Below are 21,539 nucleotides of genomic sequence, written 5' to 3' on the forward strand. Positions count from 1 at the left end.
GTGTGTGTGTGTGTGTGTGTGTGTGTGTGTGTGTGTGTGTGTGTGTGAGAGTGTGAAATGCGCTCGCGTGTGCATGTGTGTCTGTGAAGATATATATTTTCAGTCCTGCACTACCATCAAGGGCACAACAGTTGTTAGACATTAGGTAGAGGATAGAGCTTTCTGTCTTCATTAAATGTCTTTTTTTCCCCCTCCCTAGACTTCAAGTGTACCAGTTGGCTGACTTTCCATCTCTCTCCCCATGGGGTTGTATCAGGGTAGTAAGAATACACTATTTAGTTTCCTCTAATGGAAACTCACACGATCTGTGTCTTGTCCAGTTGACGTCATATTGTATGTACTTTGGGGGCTCGGGTTGCTGCTTAAGTTTGGGCTCTTTATATGAAGACTCCACCCTAGCTCACCCAAGTGAACAAGAGAAAGCTTTTTGAAAGAAAAAAAATCCTCATGGATAGATAGCTATAGAGATACTGTAGAGAAATAGATGTCACAGACAGAGAAAAACAGCACAGATTTATAGGCCGTATATTTAAAGCCACAGGGCCCAGAGGGCGTTTAGCACAACCTCATTTAAAGATATGGAAACCGAGACCAGGGGAAGTAAAAAGCCTCCCCAGCAGGGAATGGCAGAGATGTGGGGCCTTAGCCCCAGGATCCTCACCATCGTACCATGCAAATCAATTAGGTTTTATACCAACCAGACTTTACACCAAAGTGTAACCTATATTTTCACCAGTTGAATAATTATTTTTGTTGGTAGTGAAGGAAACAAGATACCTCTTTTTAAAGTGCTTAATTCACGTTGCCATGTGTTTTGTATTGTGCCAGGTGGCCAGCCCCTTTCCAAGTGAGTTGGTCACATTTCTCAGTTTGGGGAATGAGTAGCTTTTTCAAAAAGAGATAAAATGACCTTTTGAGATGATGTAATTTTTTTTAAGTGGTTTCTCTTGATCTGCTGTGCTCCCCTCAGGTGGAACGAGCGAGAATGATGTTTAACATCAGTCCCTTGGAGAATCTGAAGGCTCACATCAGCAGCCGCCCTCCACTTGTTGTCTTCATGGTCAGCGTGAGCGCCGTGGCCATCGCTTTTTTGACCCTAGGCTATTTCTTTAAGATAAAGGAAATCAAGTCACCAGAAATGGCGGAGGTAAGAGAGTGCTCTAGATGCTTCTTTACTGGGCTTTGTGGGCTGGGAAGAAGCATTGAATGACATGTCTTAATTCGGGCTTTTTTCCGAGAGAAGGCCTTATTTTCAGTGTACAACAGCAAAAGCTTCCCTCTTCTTTTCTCCTTACCAAAAAACCTTTACCAAAGATCTTGGTTTATTCTGCTAGATTAAGGATGGCTAATTGAACCCATACAATATAGTTATTGTGACAGGCCAGCAGTGAAGTCAGAAGGCCTCTCTCTGCCTGACATTCATCAGCTTTGCTAGCCCCAGGAAACGCCTCTCTTCGTTCCCCAATCCGGAGAGTCTAAATCTATATGACAGACAGAGGAGTGGCAGTCTGTATTGGTGGAGGGAGTTTTCCTGATGGAGGTTCCTTTTGATGACTTAATTGCACCTGTTCTCTCTGTGTCTGTGTTCAGTGGAGATGGTTTGGAGCCTTAATTAATAAGCAAGTGCCACTTGGTATTAGGATCAAGGATGTCAAGAGGGCAGGGCTTGGGATTCCTTGGGTCAAGGCAGATGGAGAAAATTAAGGCCGTCTTACCTTGTTTGAGGATTACAAGGTAGAAGGACTGTTGGGCTATTGCCCTGCTGACTCTTATTTATTTTCTTAGTGGATGAGAACATCCTCCCATCCCCCCCTACTTTTTTTTTTAACAGATGGGGAAACTTAGACCCAGTGAAGTCATATGACTTGCCCAGGGTCACAGAGACAGTAAGTATCAGAACTAGAATTCAAACCCAGGTCTTTGACTCTAGATTCCTTGCCTTCTTCCATCCAGCCTGTACAGAAGTTTTAGAAAAGGCTTATTTCGGGGCGGCCAGGTGGCACAGTGAGTAAGAGCGTTGGCCCCAGCGTCAGGAGACCTGGGATTGGTTCTGGCCTTAGATACTCGGCACCCACACAAAAAATAACTGGCTGTGTAACCTTGAGCAAGTTACTTAACCCCAGTTGCTTTTAAAAAAAAAAAAGGTTTATTCTCTCCCCCCCCAAAAAAAAAAAAACTTAATACACATTTCAAAGCAACTTTTAAAAATCACTAAGGAGCCTCTGGAATTTTCTAAATTAAATGATTTTAAAAATAAAGTCAAATTGAAATACCTTTATTTACTGTTTTATGCCTCATAATTTACACTGGATACAGCCTTCTGATAGAGTAAATGACCTGGAAGGTGTTTTTTAGTCTATGTAAACAAGTCTGCCTTGGTCTCCTTTAAAAACCATTCTTAAGGCAGCATCTTTTCTCTTAAGTTCTCTGTTCTTTGTTTGAAAAGGGATGTGAATTGTAAAGACCCTGGTTCTTGAATGGATGGTTCATTGTATTGTTGGGATCCTGACTCTTCCCTGTGCCTAATGAGATTCTGCAGTCTCTGTTACAATCAGCTTGTAAGTGTTGATGATCCTCAGGAGCAGAAAGAGGCCAGATAAAGCCTTTCTTTGTAATCTGTTTCAATCAAAATTGTTTCAGCCTACGCACATGAAACCTTTTACCAGCATGCTTTTGGGAAGCACCATCAGCTAGTTTGAGCCACCCTTCTTCCTCCCCTGGGCTGGGAAGTGCTGACAGACAGTGACCTTGACCAGAAGCTGGGCAGCCTTTGGGGGAAGGATGAGAACCACTGGGTCTGGATCACTTAAGAGCCTGGGGAACCTGCCCCAGGGGGAATCTGCTTTCACTGTCATGGTTGGTTCTGAGTAGCCTTTGGTGCATAGGCAGATTCAGTGGGAGGGCAAGACAAGGCTTTACCCATTTTAGGTTAGAGATATGTGCCCAAGTATTCCAGAGGCATCACTTCTTCATCAGTTCAGTTCAACCAGCATTTGTGAAGTTGCTAGTGTGTTCAGGACACTGTTTAAAAGGTGCAGTGGCAGGGCGGCCAGGTAGCATAGCAAGTAAGAGCACCGGCTCCAGTGTCGGGATGACCTGGGGATCGAATCTGGGCTCAGACACTTAGCACCCACCCAGAAACACCTGGCCGTGTAACCTTGAGCAAGTTACTTAACCCCGATTGCTTTAAAAAAAAAAGGTGCAGTGGCAGGGTAAGTTGGGAGCTTGGGGGAGAGCAAGCAGCTTTTGATACGTTAGTGCCATGCAGGAGATAGAAAGCGAACTATCTGAATGAGAATTTCAGAGGAAGTACTTGGAGGTCTCATTTTGGAGGTCAGCTTTGTGCTTCCACTAAGATTAATGTAGGGTTTGTTCTTTTCAAAATTGCGTCTGAGTCAAGCCTTGACATGACCTGTTGCACATGGATTTGGAAAGCCCTCAAGATCTGAAATCATTAGAACTCGTGGATGTTAAAAGATGCCTAGAACTGCTTGTCCTCATCTGATATTGGAAAACTGACTTCCTTCTTCATGAGGTCCAGAGTCCACTGTGGGGAGGGGAGAGAGACAGGCCCAGATAATAAGTATTGGTGTTTACTGAGGATTATGAGGAGAAAGGAGACTTTGAGGAAGAATTGCTTTTCACCATAAATGGAGCTGAGATTATTTATAAGAAATTAAAGGCACTGCTTTATGAGTTTTTGTATCACCTTTGTCTGACTGGGCTCTTCCTGACTAAGGATGACGTGTAGTTTTCACTACAGAGTCAGAAACAGAGCCCTTTCTGCTGTCCTGTGGGGACACCAGGTGATTATTGCTTAGCTCCCAAGTAAGCTTAACAAACACTCCATGCAAGGAAAACATTACTTGCCTCTGAGATCATAAACATGAAAGTGTTTTGAAAAAGTTACAGCTGCCCTACAGATGAAAAGTAATGATGATTTCACTTGGAAAGACCTGATCGTGATCTCATCAGTAAGGACAATTTCTCATGGTCAGTGTAGATCACAGCCCTCTTGTGGCCAAAAGAAATTCATCGTCCAATCATTGGCCTGCATGGGTCTGGCTGAGCCCAGCTGGACTGGTCCTCAGGCCTGTCATCAGGCTTTTCTAGCTTAGAATCAGGACCACCCTTTGGGACCATTGAGGCACTGGCTTAGGCTTTACTGGAGGGGGAAATCAGGCTTCTCACACTCAGGATGTCTCATGGCTTTGTTCTTTGTTTAAGGACTGGAACACTTTCCTTCTGAGGTTTAATGACTTGGACTTGTGTGTTTCGGAGAATGAAACCTTAAAGCACCTTGTGAACGACAGTGCCACCTCTGAGACTGCAGTGACCAGTGGGCAGGCCCGCTCTGCCACCCAGGCACCTCAGGCCCTGGAGGACTCTGGCCCCACAAACATTTCTGTTGCCATCACTCTGACCTTGGACCCACTGAGGCCCTTTGGAGGGTACTCCCGCAATGTCACACACCTGTATTCCACCATTTTGGGCCACCAGATTGGGCTTTCAGGTATGTTGAAGACAGTCTCTTTCCTAAAGCTTTGTTCTTCTCCACTTTCCTGTAGGCAACAGCCAGCATGGGGCTGCCAGAAGGGCGTCCTTAAGCTGCCAGACTGATTTGGATTCAGGCCTTGTCCCTCAGACGTCCATTCGGCACTGGCCCTAACAGCCTTTTCAGTCCGCTGTGTGTTCAGCAGCAAACTCCAGCCACAACCTGTTACCCCTGGGGTCAAATAGAAATTTCTGCTTTTGGCCTCGAAGGCCCTACAGAAGCGAACCCCAGTCAACCTTTCCCACCTGGCCATAGCTGACTTCCCTTCATGCACACTCCGGCCTGGTCAAATGGGCTTCTTAATGACCCCCCCATATCTGGAGTGTTCTCCTTCCCCTTAGCTTCCTTTTTTCCAGTCTCCTTAGTTAGTGATGCCCCCCTCCCAGAACATCCTTGTGTTCAACATGTGCCCATTTTGTACCTACTTATAAATATGAAACGTCAGTTGTTTCCCCCAAAAGGCTAACATCTTTGAGGGCTCCTTTTCCTCTCTTTGTGTTCCTGGGGCCCCACATATGGTGTAGGTTTATGGTTAGCAGTGTAGGAGTGACCAGGAGACATGAGAGACCTCGCCCCTGTCCTCGAAGACCTTACGAGATCAGGCAGGACTCAGCACATGAGATGAGTGCCGTTAATGTTCCAGAACCCCAAGTTGCTGGGGGATAAAACAGCCCAGGGAGCACTCCCTGGGAGGATTGGGGAATAGGGAACTCACCGTCTGTGGCTGTCCCCAACAGTGAAGCTTTAGAGCATTGCTGTTGTCTCCTGGATCTCTCAGGTGTGGGCGTCTCCTGGGCCTGCCTCCCTCTCAGTAGGCAGGCCCCTTCCCTTTGCATGAGTTCTAGACTCCTCAGACCCCGATAGACCAGGAACTCAAATCCATTCTCCTTCTTTCTGTGGTTCCCAGTGAAGCAGATGCTTTCTGCTTACGTTCTTTTTGTTTTGTAAGTTCTGATATGTTCTTAAAACCTTGGGACCTTGCTGTGCAGAATGTGTGTGCTTGCCCCTTTGGGCAGGGAGGAGAAGTCAGCTGCCATGATTTCTTCCTCTGCTCACTCAGATTGTTTTCTTTTCCCAGGTCGAGAAGCCCACGAGGAGATCAATATCACTTTCACCCTGCCTGCAGCTTGGAACTCTGACGACTGTGTTCTCCATGGTCACTGTGAGCAGGTGGTCTTCACTGCCTGTCTGACCATCACGGCCGCCACCAATGTGTTTCCTGTTACCGTGTAAGTACATCCCTGACTGGTCAGGGCACAAGACGGCTCTCGGGTCTCTGCTCTGTTCTGTACAGAAAACCTTCATTAAGGTGCACGGGGTACCTGGCGTTAACTGTCTGAGAGGCCAGGAAAGCATTTTCCTGAACCGGCTGTCTTGGAAGATCCTTTAAGCAAGAGGATTAATTCAGAGTTCCCTTAGTGAGACCTCTAGTGATAACTGACAGACCTGATGCTGAGACCTGCCAAGATGTGAAGGTGTCAGTGGCAGATCCCGTGTGATGGCATTCGTAGACACCTGGCATGGCAGAGCCGGACGTGAGCGTGGCCAGAAGACAGGAGCCGCAGGCAGCCAGAGCTGGGCTTAAGCCTCCTGATGGGCCTGGCTTCTCTCCCCCCAGGGTAGGGCCCTCTCAGAATGACTGAGGCTGGTGCTGACATTTTAGATGGTCGACTTCGGTTTTTAGTGACTCCTTCCAAGTTAGCTATGCTTTCCTGTTCGGATGACTGAGGATCTGTAAATACTTAACCACATATGAGAGGAGAAAGTCTACTTAAAAGTTGTGGGGGTGGGTAGTGGAGGGCTTGGGTTTGAATCTCAGCTGTGTGAGCCCTAGCAGGCCATTTCTCCTTGCTGTAACATGAGGGGGTCAGACTCAGTAGCCTCTGAGGTCCCTCCAGCTCTAAGCTGTGAGACTATGACCAGGTGGCCTTTATGGACCCTTCCAGGTCGTAATGTGAGGATTCTGTGACTCTTTAGCATCCCAGACCCTTGGAGCCCTTAGGAAAGTCCTGAGAAAGATTTCCTCATGAAATCCTGAGGAAGCAAAGGAACTTACCCAGGTCTCATGCCGAGCTGGCGCTCTTTCTGTGATGCCACTTGGCAGACGAGCAGGGCCCTGGATGGCCTCCACTGTCCCCGACCCACGAAGATGGGTTAGAAAGCCGGGCAGAGGGTCATCTCAGGGTCTCTGACCTGCAGGATCCAATCAACTGCCTGCTCCTCTGGCATGGGATTTGCCAGCTGTCTGGGGAGTCAGCTAGGCAGAAATGCCATTGGGGGTGAAATCTTACCCTGAGAAAACTGGGCATCGGGTTTCCTGCTGAGGAAGCCAGAGTAGCTGCTCAGGATCCTGGGACTGCCAGATGGGGTGGTTTGTATCCCACGGAAACCGCCATCCCTTGTCCATCTGCCTGGCAAGTCCTGTGCAGGCAGTGACTGTCCTGGGAGGGATCGGAAAGCCCTCGCTGTGGGGTGGGCATCTGGGGAGCAGCTGGTGCAGGTGGTGGTTTTCTTCTTCCCCCAGACAACCGCCACATTGCATTCCTGAGACCTACAGCAATGCTACACTGTGGTACAAAGTCTTCACCACCGCCAGGGACGCGAATACGAAATATGCCCAAGATTATAATCCTTTCTGGTGTTACAAAGGGGCCATCGGGAAGGTCTACCACACTTTAAACCCCAAGCTTACCGTCATCGTGCCAGACGTAAGTGACAAAAGCCTCCCTCGTCCTTTCCACTGAAGCACTCCCTGGGAAGTTACACTCACCGGGGGTCAGAAATAGCAAACCATTTCAGGCCAGAAAGCTTTGGTTTTGTTCTTTTGATTTCTTTCCAACTTCCTGAGCACCTGCTTTGTGCCTGACGTTGTCAGGGACACTGATAAGACCCCAGCCCTGTAGATAGATCACGCACTGAATGGTGTAGACCAGGCCCGGAGGAGCACAGAGATAGGCAGGCTCGCTGGGCTGGAGGGCTCAGGGGAGGGCCTGGCCTCCTGGTGGACGTGGGGCATGAGCTCGGCTGCATCTGGAGGGTAATGAGTTGGGTTGGAGGAAAGGCAGGCAGGCGGAGAAGCCGCTTGAGCAGCTGTAGGCAGCCTCCCCATCATTCTGACTATCAAAGCCTTAGAGAGATTGTCCCCAAATCGCCAAGTTGGAAGGTGCTTGGACAGGACTGACAAGGGCTCATTCAGCCTCCCCCTGAAGCCCCCACAGCACCTTCGTAGACCTCTGGTTGTTGGGAGGTTTCTCCTCACATTGGGCCGTCTGCTTTCTTTAATCTCTGTGTTGAAGACACTGACGTTCTCCCCTTGTCCCGTGCACGTTACTGAGAGATGGGAGTTGGTTGGCAGCGCAGGCAGATGCTTTGTACAGTTTTTTCTGCTTGTGTGTTAATTTAATCAATGAGCCGTGAAAAAAAAACCATCAGAATGGTGTCGCTTTAACAGGCCAAAGTCCAAAGGCTTCGTCCCAGACACTTAAAATGTGTAATTAGAGAATTCTCACGTAGGCCATAGCAAAGGGGAGAAGGAGACTAGAGGTGAGGTTTTCATGTTTTGGTGGGTAACAGAAGACTTAGTCACAGTGCTTGGTGACACATGGGCTCATCAGTCAGCACCATCATCTGGAAGGGACCGGATTGCACACCAGCCTTTCACCATCAAGCCTCAGGACCAGTTTTCATATTAAAAGAAAATGTTTTTAAGCTTGAGCCAAATGTCAGTTCTGGCCATTGCCACAGAACCCTGGCCTTCAAGGAGGCAGCTGGCTTTGTGTCCGTGGCCTCCTCACCACATTCCACTTGGATCGACGTTCTGCTGTGTTGAATCTTCCCAGACATGCACGGCATTTACGTGGGTCTGAGCTGGGTGTGCTTCTGTAGGCTTTGGTGACACAGAAGTTCCCCAGACCAGGCTCTGAGCCGCCAGCCCCCTGCACTCCTGACAGGACCATGGGGCACACCCCATGCAGGTGGGAAGCAGACCATGGCCACCAGAGGCTGGGCTGGGACTCCAGGAAGAAGGAGGAGAGTGAGAAGAGGAGGTACCTTTTTTGTGTGGAGTGAAGAAACAGTCAGGAAGGAGGAGTGGACAGGGGTGGGGGTGGGGCACACAGGCTGGGGATGCTGGGAAGGGAAGGGAGGCTTCAGAGGGAGGTTCAGTTTCTGGTTTCACTCTTCCAAGCTTTGGTTTTGTGGAATTCAGAAATAGAAAACTCCTTCCACATAAACACACAGAACTTGGGGGCTCTTAACCTAGAGTCCCTAAACTTATTTTTAAAAAATATTATGGTAACTATTTTAGTATAATTGGTTTCTTTCATAATCTCATGTCATTTTTCTTATATGTTCAAAATATACTTTCTGAGAAGGGCTCCCTAGTGGTCTGTGACACAGAAAGACTGCCCCTTTCCGAGACTGGTGAGGGCTCCCCAGGCCAGCCTGGCCAGCCTGGCCACCCCGCTGCTGGCTGCCTTCTGCCCGCAGCTTGGTTTTTGCCTTTCCCTTTGTGTAGGATGATCGGTCCTTGATAAACCTGCATCTCATGCATACCAGCTACTTCCTCTTTGTGATGGTGATTACCATGTTCTGCTATGCTGTCATCAAGGGCAGACCCAGCAAGCTTCGACAGAGTAATTCAGAATTCTGCCCAGAAAAGGTAAGTGAGAAGATGGGAGGTGGCCAGCAGCCTCCCTGCCATGCAGAACCAGGCCTCTTCTGACCTCCGCGGCCACTTGGGCAGGTTACACCCCTGCTGCCCCCCTGGAAATAAAGGAGCAGACTTTAGAAGAAGGGCTCTCTGTTCCATAAGCAGAATACCTGCGTTCTGTCATGTCTTTTGTCCAGCACTTTTCCTTTGTAAAAGCAGCAACGGAATCTTTTTCTTGTCCTTTCATAGTGGCCCCTGCCTAGAATCTTCCCTGTGTGGCTTTGTTGACTCTTGGCTTTAAAATTGTGGCTACATGAATTAGTCGAGGAGTGCCCCCTCCTCAGCCTTCTCCTCCCCCATTCTGTTGGCCTGAGCAGACACCAGGAGAAGAGAAGGGCCCAGTGAAGGGTTAGAACCCACAGCCAGCTTGGTCAGCTCTGTCTGTACAAGGAAGGATGTCCCGGCTGCCAGATTCCATTTCACCCCCCCTTAACATTTCCATCCTGGCTGATTCTTGTAGCACACCTCAGAATGTATTCATTGAATGCATTCATTTTAAGCCCTTTTTATATGCTAGGCATTATACTAGGCAGTGAAGGAAGCAATCTTTACCTTCAGGAAACTTACAAGAAAATATAATAATAAATATGATACATATATGTAAATATGATGTAATAAACATGAAAATACTGTTTTTGGTAGGGGAGGGAGTCGTTAACAACTCAGGAGTATCAGGGCAGACCCTGTGGGAGTCAGCCCCTGAGATGAACCTTGGAGGAAGCTAGGGATTCTCCAAAGGGGAGGGGAGGAAGGACGAGGTGCATACCTGGCAGGAGATACAGCCTGGGTAAAGGTACAGGGACAGGAGATGGGATCTTGTGTGCAGCAAATAGCAGGTGGGCCAGTTTGCCTAGGATGGAGAGTGTACCGAGGGGAGTAAAGTGCGGTAAATGAATGAGGAAGGGTCCATCGGAGACCCTGCCTGCTTCCCCATGCTGACCAGTCCCCTTTGCTTGTGCTCTGTTCCAGGTGGCTTTGGCTGAAGCCTAGTCCTGTGAGTGACCAAAAGAACCGCAATCGCCTGCTGAGCCCGGCCTGGATCTGGACACTCTGTGAATATATTATCTGGCAATGTTGGGTTATTCCAACCAAAGACATTTCAAAGTGCCTGTTCATTGATTTGTACATATTTATAAAAGAAAAAAATATATTCAGAAACTGGTCAGATGATGCACTCACTCTGCACCAGGGTGTGTGCGACCAGAACCTTTCAATCTTTTACCTGTGGACTTCACCGTGTTTGTGTAAATATGTTCTGGCTGCATCGGTCAGCGTGCAAGCCGGCCCGAGGCATCGAGCTGGCGGGCGCCTCAGAGGAAGCCGATTGGCAGGTGTGGCATGTGCGCGGTGGTGTCTGGGCCTGCAGCGCCTTCCACAGGAGATGGCGTTCCCAGAGCCGCTGATGCGGGGCCTGGGCTCAGTGTGTTCTCTGTGGCTTAGTGAGGATGGTGACAACAATAATGCCTGTTCTCCACTTTGCTCTTTGCTTGCAAGAAAAGATATCCATCTTTCTAGGGTTCTTTCTTTTTTTGAAGAAGAAAAATTAAAATACATATTCCCATTTAACACTGCTGTAGTTAGGGCAACATTGTGCTTTTCTCCTGAGTAAGACAGATCTAAAAGCTGGATCCCTTTTGAAGCCATCCCCATGCTGTGCTAAGTTTCATTTTTGTGTGGACTGTGAAGAGACGTGTCCTTGCTGGGCCCTGCAGCAGGATGCTGACCAGTCAGTTTTTCCTTCCTCTCTTGGCTTTTTCCTTCTTTAAAATGAAAAAGCATCTTTCTTGTGCCAAGGAGCTGAGCCATGTCCCCCTGTGGTCTGCAGAGTGAAGGGGAAATCTGGGGGACCGTGTAAAACCAGGAGGTAACAGCTGAGCTCATCCCTGCCCATTTTCATCCAAGGCGTCTTCAGGAGCTGGATGTTGGCGAGTGGCAGCTGGCTGCTGTCCACTATCTTCCCTCAGTGAAAGGCAGGCGTGGTCCTGGTTCATCTCATTTCTTCCCTTGATTTTTCTTCTCTCATGGTCGTTTGATTCCTTCCCCCTCCCTTTTTTTTTAAGAAGTTGTATTACCTTTTCTAATACACCTCTCTTATGTTTCTTCCTCAGTCTGTAGGAAGGGAAAGCATTTTGTAAACTTCCCCACACGTCTGAAATGGGGGTGGTGACCCTTCATCATTAAGGACCTTTTATGTTTTGCTTTTGGCTTTTGATGGCAGAGGCCATCAAATTCAGGCGTGGAAATAGCAGCCCACGTTCTTCCTTTTCACGAGGGTCCTCAGGCATCGCATCTGGATCCCAGATTCCCCTAGATGGACAGTTGCAGTGGAACTTCTTTTCCCAGAAGACCGTGAGACAGGCCACAACAGGGACCTGGCTGGCGTTGCAGTGTTTCCCTCGAGTACATTTCAAGCACAAGAATCATATTTTTCTGATAGACAATGTTTTTTCTGTACGGTCTTTGTTTGCTGACATGACATGTGGGTAAATTGTTGAATGTAGTTTTCTTTCTGAAGCCTTTGAGCTCCAGACCAGAGCATATTTGGAAATCACTCGGGCCTGGTTTCCAGAAATGTCTTATATTCAATGGCTTCCAGATTTTAGTTGAAGCTGCTACTGACTTAGAATCCTGATGAAGTGAAGCTGTGTGACTAGATTTTATAGCTGGTGTGTGTGTGTCTGTGTCTGTGTGTGTATGTTTGGGGAAGGGGGGATGCAGCTGAAAAAATTATTTTTCCTGATTTGTTCTGCTCTCAGCTCAAGCACACATATGTATGCGCTGCTGATCCTTGGATGTTTTAATTGAAGGGAGTGGGGTGGGGTGGGGAACTGATAACCCAAGAAAGAAATGAAGTCAAGAATGGTGCTAGGAAGTGCCAAAAAAAATGCCCCAAGAGCATAGCTTAAGATAAGATCGGAAAGTGACAATGTTCATCATTTAGTCACACAAGCACCTGTCAGAGGGCAGAAGCCTAAAGTGTGGCAGGTTGGAGATGTGCCCCTGGTGATGTATGTGAAGGCAGGGAATAGGGACAGCTCCTGGGCTGGGCTTGAGCAAGCAGGGAGGCTTCCTTGGCCTCCCAAAGTCAGGGGTGCCCATTCCTGCCAGGAGAGCAGCTCTCTTCCCTCGGTGAGGCTCAGCCCTGGGTCTGACATGGACAGACGCGAGGTCAGTGACAAATGAGTGGCTGTTTCAGATCATATTGATCTCCCCTTTTCATTCCCTTTCACTGTTGACTTGAATCTGTCCGATTCTCTCGGTAAGTATTTTTTTTCCCGTAGTTAGTGTGCCCTGTAGAGAGTCAGAGCCTTGACTCTCCTTCAGGTCATGGCTGAGATGGCCCGGCAGTCCCGTTCATGGCTCTCGTTGCATGATCCAGTAATGGCATTCTCTGCTAGGTTAATTTTCTGTGTTTGTAAGATGTGTGTATATGCTTTACAGAATAAAGACATTTGCGTTTATGTAGGTTTCCCTCTGTTCTGCTCAGGTTGGTTTCTTTGCAGGGGGGAAGGGGGAGGAAGGGGAGGGGAGACAAAAGAAGAAACTGAGATAGCCTTAGTATCCTGTATTCAAGATCCCCAGTCTCTGCCCTGAATCTGATTGTGCTGGGTATAAGCTAGAAGGTGTCTTACGAACTTTCTTATATTGTGTGGGTGGAAGGAAAGGCCCTGTGGTCACACCTAAGGTAAGTGGGCCTCAGTTTCCTTGGCTGTCACATCATGCATTTTGAGCTGGAGGGACTTTGAGGGCCATCTAGTCCAACCAGAGGGTGACTTCCCAAAGGTCATCCTGGGTAATAAATGGTCAGAATTCAAACCCAATACTCTCACTCCCAAGTCCAATGTACTCCTTGGTCTCCCAATTCTAAAGCTTCTGCATCTGTGGTTCTGGGACTAATTAACAGAGCCGAGAGGGAATTACCTTTTCTCCCAAAGGGCACGGGTTGTCCAGTTCAGCACCAAGCCATTCTGATGAGGCCTGAACAGTGCTGCTTCGTGAGAAGCCAGAAATTCAGCAACTTAGTGGCTCCTGCTGTCTCCTCTCACTCTGGTCTTTCTTTGGGAAAATGGGAGAGTTGCATGCTTAGAACTGGGGTCAGCTGCAGGTTAGCAATTAAAAAGCCAGCCCTGCTTTGGAGGAATGGGGCACGTGGGCCTTGGTGGAGGGCTGGCCGAAGGCAGGAAGGGTCAGGGCATATCTGTCTGCGTTTTGGTGCTGTGGTCACCCAGTGAAGGCGCAGCCAGGCTTTGGCTTCAGACCTTTAAACTCTGGCCCTTCAGCACCAGCCAGATCAGCTCTTCAGAAGCACCAGCCTAGAGACTTCACAGGCTGGTTCAGCCTCTGGCAGGGGGCCTTGGCAGTCAGCAGACCCAGCCTCAAATCCTGTCCCATGAGATCTTTGCGGGCAAGGCCTTGGGCTCCTGCTCTGTGACTGCAAAGAATAGCGATGCTTGAATTACTCCCCGCCTCATCTGTAAGTAAAGTGCTTTGTAAACCTGAAAGGGGTACAGAAATGTACTTTTTTTTTTTTTTGCTTTTCGGAGGGGGGAGGGCAGGAAAATTGGGGTTAAGTGACTTGCCCAAGGTCACACGGCTAGTAAGTGTTAAGTGTCTGAGGCTGGATTTGAACTCTGGTCCTCCTGCCTCCAGGGCCTGTGCTCTATTCACTGGGCCACCTAGCCACCCCAGAACTGTACTTTTTAAAAAGGAAATTGGGTGAAAGCTCAGGGATAGATAAAGGGTCTTTGCCCACTTTATAATGCAGCAAACCTGTCTTGCAGACCATTCATCACTATTAAGCCCATGGCTGCGAGTATGTGCGTTTCCCTTCTCACTGGTGAGACTCCCTGAAAGTGACCCTTCTTTGTTTTGTATCTGCCTATCCACATGCATATGTTTGTGTGTGAATGTGCATGTATGTACAAGAAGTGTGTGTACACACATACCTCTTATGTCCCCCTGTTAGAATTTAGGCCCATTATGGGCAGGGACCTTTGCCCAGGGCCTGGAAAATTAGCTTTAGCCAATCTGTACATTTATTGAGGGGGAGGAGCAGGAGAGCCAGTCTTTACCCCTGCCCCCCTCCCAGGATCTTACAGTTCCTGCCACAGGTCCTGAAGATGCCATGTAGCACAGGGCCAGGGAGTGGTGGTGACTGGGAAGGGCTGCTCAGAGGAGGAAGGGTTCTCTCTGGGCTGATGGAGTCAGGGAATGTTCTGTAGAAGAGCTAGAATGTGAGATTTGGAGGTGGGGCACAGGGATAGGCTGGACCTTGGAGATCCCTTCCAACACTGAAATTCGGTGAGACCTTAGAGATTCTGGCCAATTCCTCATTGGATGGAGTTGGGAACTCTTGGGGCTTGGGTGACTTGTCAAATGGCCAGTAAGAGGCAGATCCTCAGGACTTGAACCCAAGCCCTCTGATTCTAGTGTTCCATTAGCCACCTGTACCTCTTGAAATAGGTACTAGGTAGGAGGGAAGACAAGGGACAGGAGATTAAGGTCAGAAGGCAGGTCACTAAGCATTTATTTAGCACCTACTGTGTGCTAGGGATGCAAAGAAAGTCATGAGTCCCTCCTTTCAAGGGGGAGTCTACAGGGGGAGACATCATGCAAACAACTCTATACCTACAAGATAGATCCAAGACCGGTTTGGCTGCCTCCCAAACTGAGTGATGCCACAGCTCCTTTGTAAAAGCAACGAGATCCTTCCTGCTTGGTGAACTCTCGTTCTTTTTGAAACTCTAAGCAGTTCCCTGCTCATTTCCTCCTAGGTGAGAATGAAGGGGCTGGGAGCAGGGATCTTAATCCTCTGATCTCTGAGCAGTGGGAAAGGAGCTGGTTTAACTGGAAAATTCCTTTAAACCAAGAGGGAGAGGACAACTCATTGTTGAGACCAGCTCCTGCTTCGGGAGGAGGGAGGGCACTCGGAACATGGCCAGGGGAGTGACCTGTGATTCCATCCCACCTCCTCCACCCTTTCCCCCAAAGAGAGCCTCCAACCCCACTGGTCATTACAGTTGGAATGGGGACTTTGGTAGGCCTTTGGTCCAGTATCATTCATTTATGGCTTATATTTAGGGTCATCAATAGTAATTTAGAGCTAATAGGAACCTTAGAAATTTGGTACAAACCTTCTGAGACCTGTAGAGGGGATGTGACTTGCCTAAATTCACACAGCCTTTGACAGTCAGGATTTGAATCCAGCTCCTCTGAGTCCAAACCCATTGTTCTGTCTGTATACAGCACGGGGCGGCCATATTCATCTGATAGAAGCATCATATTTAAGCTGAACCAAACAACGAAGGCTCAGAGACACCTAGTCAGTATATTGGAGCCCAAGATGCAGGCCCAGCTTCCCTCACCTTATGCCTACTGCCTGGAATGATGATTCACTAGGAAAAGTGACTGGGAGTGGATGAGGAAGGGAGAGCCATGTTTTCAACCAATTACAATTATTAAGTTAAATGGCCCAGCCACAAAAAAAGATAAGCAGCTTTGTTTACCATCTTGATTCCACTGAACATAAAGATGCAAATATTTAAAGTGCAGCACCATCTGGCAAATGGGGTGCTGCTTCCCGAATGACATCATCCTCTCTTCCCCCACCCCACCAAGGGGTATTTCCCTTCTTGTTAGAGAATGAGGGTACAGATGAACAGCTGTCAGACTTTGCCCAGCGGGGCTTTGGGGAAGCCAGCCTCATTCTCCTCCTTCCCCTGGCAGTTCCAAGCCTCGCTCTCCTGTCCCCAATACCACCATGGCTGGACTCTACATGCCAGGTGTCCATCTGTTAAGTGTCCCTGGAGAGGCCTGGGTCCTCATTCCTTCTCTGGACCTCAGTTTTCTTCCTTGTAAAATGAATGGTTGGATTCAATTGTTTTTCCATTTCCCTTCTAGCTTTAATTGTAGGGTTTGGTTTTGGGGGAGCAGGTCCCAGATTGGACCTAACTGACTGGGTTTGAGCATTAGCCCCACCTCCTCCTCCTCCCTGGATCCTTCTTGACTGGGCCCCAGGATTCCAGAGAACAGCTGGAGGAATGTTCAGAGCTCTTTTCTTTCCTCCCCACTTCTCCCGTCTTCCACTGTCGCCATCTTTGTACACTTCACCCCAAGGACCACAAGACCTTTCCATCTGACCGGCAGCTGAAATCTTCCATGTGTCATCTCCGTTAGACTGTGAACTCCTGCAGAGATTGGGTTGACTTTTTGATTTGTAAACCCAGCGCTTGGCACATAGTAGACACTTTCATTCATTCATTCACTCATTCATTCATTCACTCATTAACTCATATGTTCTCCTTTTCTCCCTTCCCCCTCTCTCCAAGGAGGTAAAAGATGGAGTACCTATCTTGAACGGTCGTTATGAAGATCAAATGAGATAATATTCGTCAAGTGCTTTGCACAGTGCCAGCACATAGTAAGTGCCATATAAACGTTCATTCCCTTCCCCTTCCTTCTCTGTCTCTCAGACCATGGCAGGTCACTAAATGGGGATAATCTTGTGACGATCCAGTGGGAGAATGTGTGTGTAATACTCTGTCCATCTTTAAAGCTCTCTGTAAAGGTTTGGAATGTTGCTGTGTATGTGGGGATGCATCTCAATGTGCATCCTTACAAATGGACAAACGGACAGACACAGCTAGAGGGGCGGGGCCCACTGATTAACTCCTGGCATCAATGCAGAGAACAGGGGGTGCCCCTGGGAGGTGGAAGGGGCTCACCCTCGGTCACCTGACAAGCACCATCACAGGCGAACTGACTCCGACGCTGGGTCTCCTGCTACCCCACGAAAGCGCTTTGCAAATGTTACTGACGCCCTACAGAGTGGGTAGGACACGTAAGAGTATCCCTGTTTCACAGGTGAGGAAGCCAAGGTGGCTGGGGGTATTGAGGCAGGATTCAGTCTCCCAGTCCGGCTTTCTTTCCCGCTGCCTTCCCATTGCTATGAGCATAGGTGGGAGCTCTTTGTCATCGAAGCCTAAATTATCTTCAGCTAAATCATCGGGTCCTCACAGCATCACTGTAAGGTCAGGAAAAGTAACTGATGCCGTCCTCCTTTGATAGAAGGGGAAACTGAGGCAGCCTTGCTCAAGGTCACAGTCACAGAGGTCACATCTCCCCCTGATTCTGCTTGGGTTCTGCAGGCTCTGCCACTGACAAAAGGCGGCCCCAGGCCACCAGCAGCAGATGGTATCCACTAAGGCTGGGACATCCCAGGGCTGGGTTTTCATTAGTGGCTGTGTGGTCCAAGGGGAGTTTGGTTTCCCAGTCCCGGAGTCAAGAGGGATCCTGGTTCTGACCCTGGTTACAGTGGGCTGGCCGGTCCATTCATTCTTTTATCTGTACAATGGGGCTAGTCACACTTCTCCCTCATGCCCAGGGCTGTTGCAGGGGAAGCGCTGTGTAAACCCTTAAGCAGCATAAAAAGGTGACTTCCTTCTTTTGTCCCTATCTCCTAGCTCTGTACTAGGCACTCGGGGACTTTCTGCTGATTGATGTGTTGGATAAAATGGTCCAGGACCACATGTCCGAAGATTGAGACTCTTCCTCTCATTTGCCTGCTGACTCAATTGGGATCACAGATTTATCTCTGCAAGGAAACTTTGAGGTCACCTATCCTCTCTCTCTCTCTTTTTTTTTTTTTAACAGATGAGGAACTGAGACCCAGAGAGATTAATTGACTTTTTTCCAAAGTCATACAAAGGGAAACAGCAGGGATGGTAATCACAAGATCATAGTTCTAGAGCTAGGAGGGCCCTTGAGAGCCTTCTAATCCCAGCCTCCCTTGTCTTACAGATGAGGAAACTGAGGCCAGGACAGTTAAGATGCTCCCTCTCTTGGCTCTGGGCATTCCCTCCATACTGGCATCCTCTGCCTCCTCACCTCCACCTCCTGGCTTCCTCCCTCCTTCTACAGGAAGCCTTTCCTGATCCCCCTGGTGCAAGGGCCTTCTGTCTGTCTGTCAGCCCCAGCTGATGTCCCCCCATAGCTGTTTGCCCGTCATCCCCCTCATCATCCTGGCAGCTCCTTGAGAGCTGGGCCTGCCTCTTACCTTTTTCTGTATCCTTGGTGTTTAGCACTGTGCCGCCCATGCTGGGGCTTCATACATGCGTGTTGACATGCCATGCTTGGCCTAGTCATAGTTGTTAGCATCAGAAGTGAGATTTGAACTCAGGTCCTTTACCTGCCAAGTTATCGATCTTTTCTGCTGGACCAGGCTGCCCCCTCTAGTTTGGCTGTCTGCCAAAGGAATCTCTGAGGGTCGTTTCACGTCCAATGAGTTTCCCCAAGTGCCAGGTGATTGTGGGGTGCACCACCTCAGGCAATCCCCTTACATGGGGAGGTTAAGCATTCATAGAGGGTCCCTCTTGTGCTCCTAACACACACCCTCCTGGGGGATTCAGAAGCTTTAGGTTCTTACATGGTCAGATCTGGAAGAGACCTCAGAACGCATCCATCTAGCCTACCCTGCTTTTGACAGATGTGGAAATTGAGGCCCAGAGAGGTCCTGAGTCAGGTTAGCTGACAGCAGAGCTAGGATTCAAGCCTGGATCCTCTGACTCCCCATCCAATTGCCTTCCACTGTGGCTTAGGGTAGATTCTGAGGATGGAGGCTGGGAGCAGGGGGATGACTGATGCTTCTTCTGGATTCACTCAACTATACCTTCTGAGAGGGTCCAAGAATGAAAGAATATAGACCTTGGAGAAATCTCTCCCAAGCACCAGATTGTGTGGTATGCTTCATCTCCTGCCTCTGAGCATTTGCACTGGCCATCCCTCATGCAGGGAGCACACTCCTTCATCTCCATCTCCTTCCTTCAGGTCTCTACTGAAATCTCACCTTCTGTAAGAAGCCCTTCCTGATCCCCCTTAATGTGAGTGCAAAGGCACCAACCATCCTCTGTTGGCCATCTCCAGCTTGTCCTGCCTCTGGTCATTAACAAACAATTATTAAATGCCTACTGTGTGCCAGGCACTGTGCTAAGCCCTTGAGGAGTCCCCAATCTGATGGGTGGGATGGCACTGGACAATCATGGACAGACAAACATTGCATCTCCTGTTAGACAGTGAGCCCGGTAAGGGCAGGCACATTTTTGGTTGGCCCTTCTCTGTATTCCCAGCACATTGCATGATGCTGGTGATAGTAGATGTTTAATAAATGCCTATCGGGCAAGCTCAGCCAACGCTAAGCTTCATTCCTTTCTCAGCCAGAGCCAGATTAGAGAACCGATTCCTGAGAGTCAGTTTTGTGGAAGAGCAAAGGAAAGGAAAGGATGTGTTGGGGAGGCAGGGGGATTGGACCACCGAGGGAAGAGGAAATGCCTGGCGCAGACTCTGCCCCTTCCCAACTGGAAGAGTCCCTTCTCGGGCACAATATGATGCCCTCAGACGCTAAACTGTGGGACAGAACGCCAGCTCCCGGATCTGGGCTCAGCTATGGTTCCTGTTATGGTGTCCGGTCACTGCCCTGGGCCTGAGGGGGCCAGACTGGACACCCCCTCTAATGGAGGCCCCTGAATTACTGCACCCCCCCGGGCCTCAGCCAAACAAGAAATGGGGTGGACTAGATGGTGGCTCTAGAAAATGCTTTTCCGGTTCTGAATCCCTCCGTTCTGTATTGGGGAAGAGAAGGGAAGAAGTCTGTAATAGCTTCACAGAAGCCATCCAGGACAACCCCCTCTTTTTACAGGTGAGGAAACTGAGGCCCAGAGACCTGAGGTGTCCAGCATCCCACAGGCAGTAAGCATCCAGTGGGATTTGAATCCAGGCCTTCTGAATCTTTGGGGGCTGGGGAGTGGGGGAGGGGCGGGGTCAAGACAGAGATAACCTTTTCAGCCAGGACAGGTGAGGGGCAGGTGCAGCCCCCAGAGTCCCAGGGCTTCAGCCCGAGTCAGTTTCCTTGGCAGGTCGCACCACTTGGGGTGCAGGGTCTGTATTTTTCCGGAAGATGGCGCCCCCGAGCCTTTCTGGCTATCACTACAGAACCCACATGGAGGAGAGATGGTCTTTGGTGACATTGTTTTTGTCCTGGATGCTGGGCCCAGGGAGCTGGAGGCTGATCTTAGCAGGGGAAAGAAAGGGGAGACAAAGGCCCCAACCCCCAGGAGTGTCAGAGTTAAATAGCAATTTGTGCTACAGGGACCTTAAAAGTGTTTGGAGTCACAGGACTCAAGTTATAATCCTGACTGCCATTGACTTACCTGTATGACCTTGGGCAAGTCACTTCCTTTCTCTGGGCCTCAGTTTCCTGTTCTGTACAAAGAGGAGGCTGGGCTAAGTCTGCATCCAGTTCTAGTTAAGACCCCAGGGTTCTAAGAATTGGGGTAGGAAGCATCCATCCTCTGAGGCCTGGGAGCTGCCTTCTGGGGTCTGTGCATTTCTAGAGTTGGAAAAGATCTCAAAAACCAGGGGGTGGCTAGGTGGCTCAATGAGTAGAGCGCCGGCCCCTGAGTCAGGAGGACCTGGGTTCGGATCCGGCCTCAGTCACTTAACACACACACACAAAAACTAGCCGTGTGACCTTGGGCAAGTTACTTAACCCCAATTGCCCTCCAAAAAAAAAATCTCAAAAACCACTCAGTCCAGCTCCTTGTTTTAGAAAGGAGGAAACTGAGGCACAGAAGCAGTGTTACCTGGTGGATCCATTCCTAGGCTTTGAGTCAGGGAGACCTGGGTTTGAATCCAGCCTCGGGTACTTAATTGGGAACTCGGCCTCCATCGATAATAGAATAAAAGCAGAGTCAGGGTGTGTCTATCTAGCTGTCTGTCTGCCTATTTATCATCAATATAATATAGCACATATAATTTATGAAAAGCTCCAAAGAAGGACAGAAGGAAAGAGACAGAACGGAAGACAGGATGGTCTCCACTGGTTCCTCATGATGCCAGGAGAAAGCAAGGAAGGCCTCTAGCACCTTGGGAAGACCCTCCTGGAGAAAATTTTTGGGAGGACTTGGACGAGCAGCTTAGGGGATGGGAGGCCACACACACACACACACACACACACACACACACACACACGACTGACATCTCAGAAGACCATTCCAGGGACCCGTGTGGTCTCCTTAGGCACAGGCAGCGTAGGATGGTATGAAGGGTGCTAGATTTTGATTCAGAAGTCCTGTGTTCAAATCCCTGCCCTGCTACCTGTGTGACCTTGGGTAAAACATTTAACCTCTCTGGATCTCAGTTTCCTCATCTGTAAAAGAGGGAGGGTTGTACTATACGGCCTCTAACTCACCTCTATTTCTAATCTGTGATCCTACAATC

The 21,539-nt window shown here is 49.0% G+C and overlaps 1 protein-coding gene across 2 annotated transcripts in view; it reads left to right on the forward strand.

The window, feature by feature from the left end:
* Nucleotides 1-12,727, forward strand: part of TMEM248 (transmembrane protein 248) — a 26,667-nt gene extending 13,940 nt beyond the window's left edge. For both annotated transcript variants that reach the window (XM_069089575.1, XM_069089576.1), the window contains 6 exons: nucleotides 971-1,147; nucleotides 4,228-4,513; nucleotides 5,634-5,784; nucleotides 7,080-7,263; nucleotides 9,072-9,215; nucleotides 10,236-12,727. In XM_069089575.1, coding sequence (XP_068945676.1) covers nucleotides 986-1,147; nucleotides 4,228-4,513; nucleotides 5,634-5,784; nucleotides 7,080-7,263; nucleotides 9,072-9,215; nucleotides 10,236-10,256 — 948 coding nt within the window. In that variant the 5' untranslated portion in view covers nucleotides 971-985 and the 3' untranslated portion in view covers nucleotides 10,257-12,727. The remainder of the gene's footprint in view (nucleotides 1-970; nucleotides 1,148-4,227; nucleotides 4,514-5,633; nucleotides 5,785-7,079; nucleotides 7,264-9,071; nucleotides 9,216-10,235) is intronic.
* Nucleotides 12,728-21,539: the final 8,812 nt, after the last annotated feature.

Source organism: Petaurus breviceps, unplaced genomic scaffold, assembly GCF_028583685.1.
Source record: "Petaurus breviceps papuanus isolate PSGF00001 unplaced genomic scaffold, PetGlider_PUasm1.0 186, whole genome shotgun sequence".
Classification (NCBI taxonomy): Eukaryota; Metazoa; Chordata; class Mammalia; order Diprotodontia; family Petauridae; genus Petaurus; species Petaurus breviceps.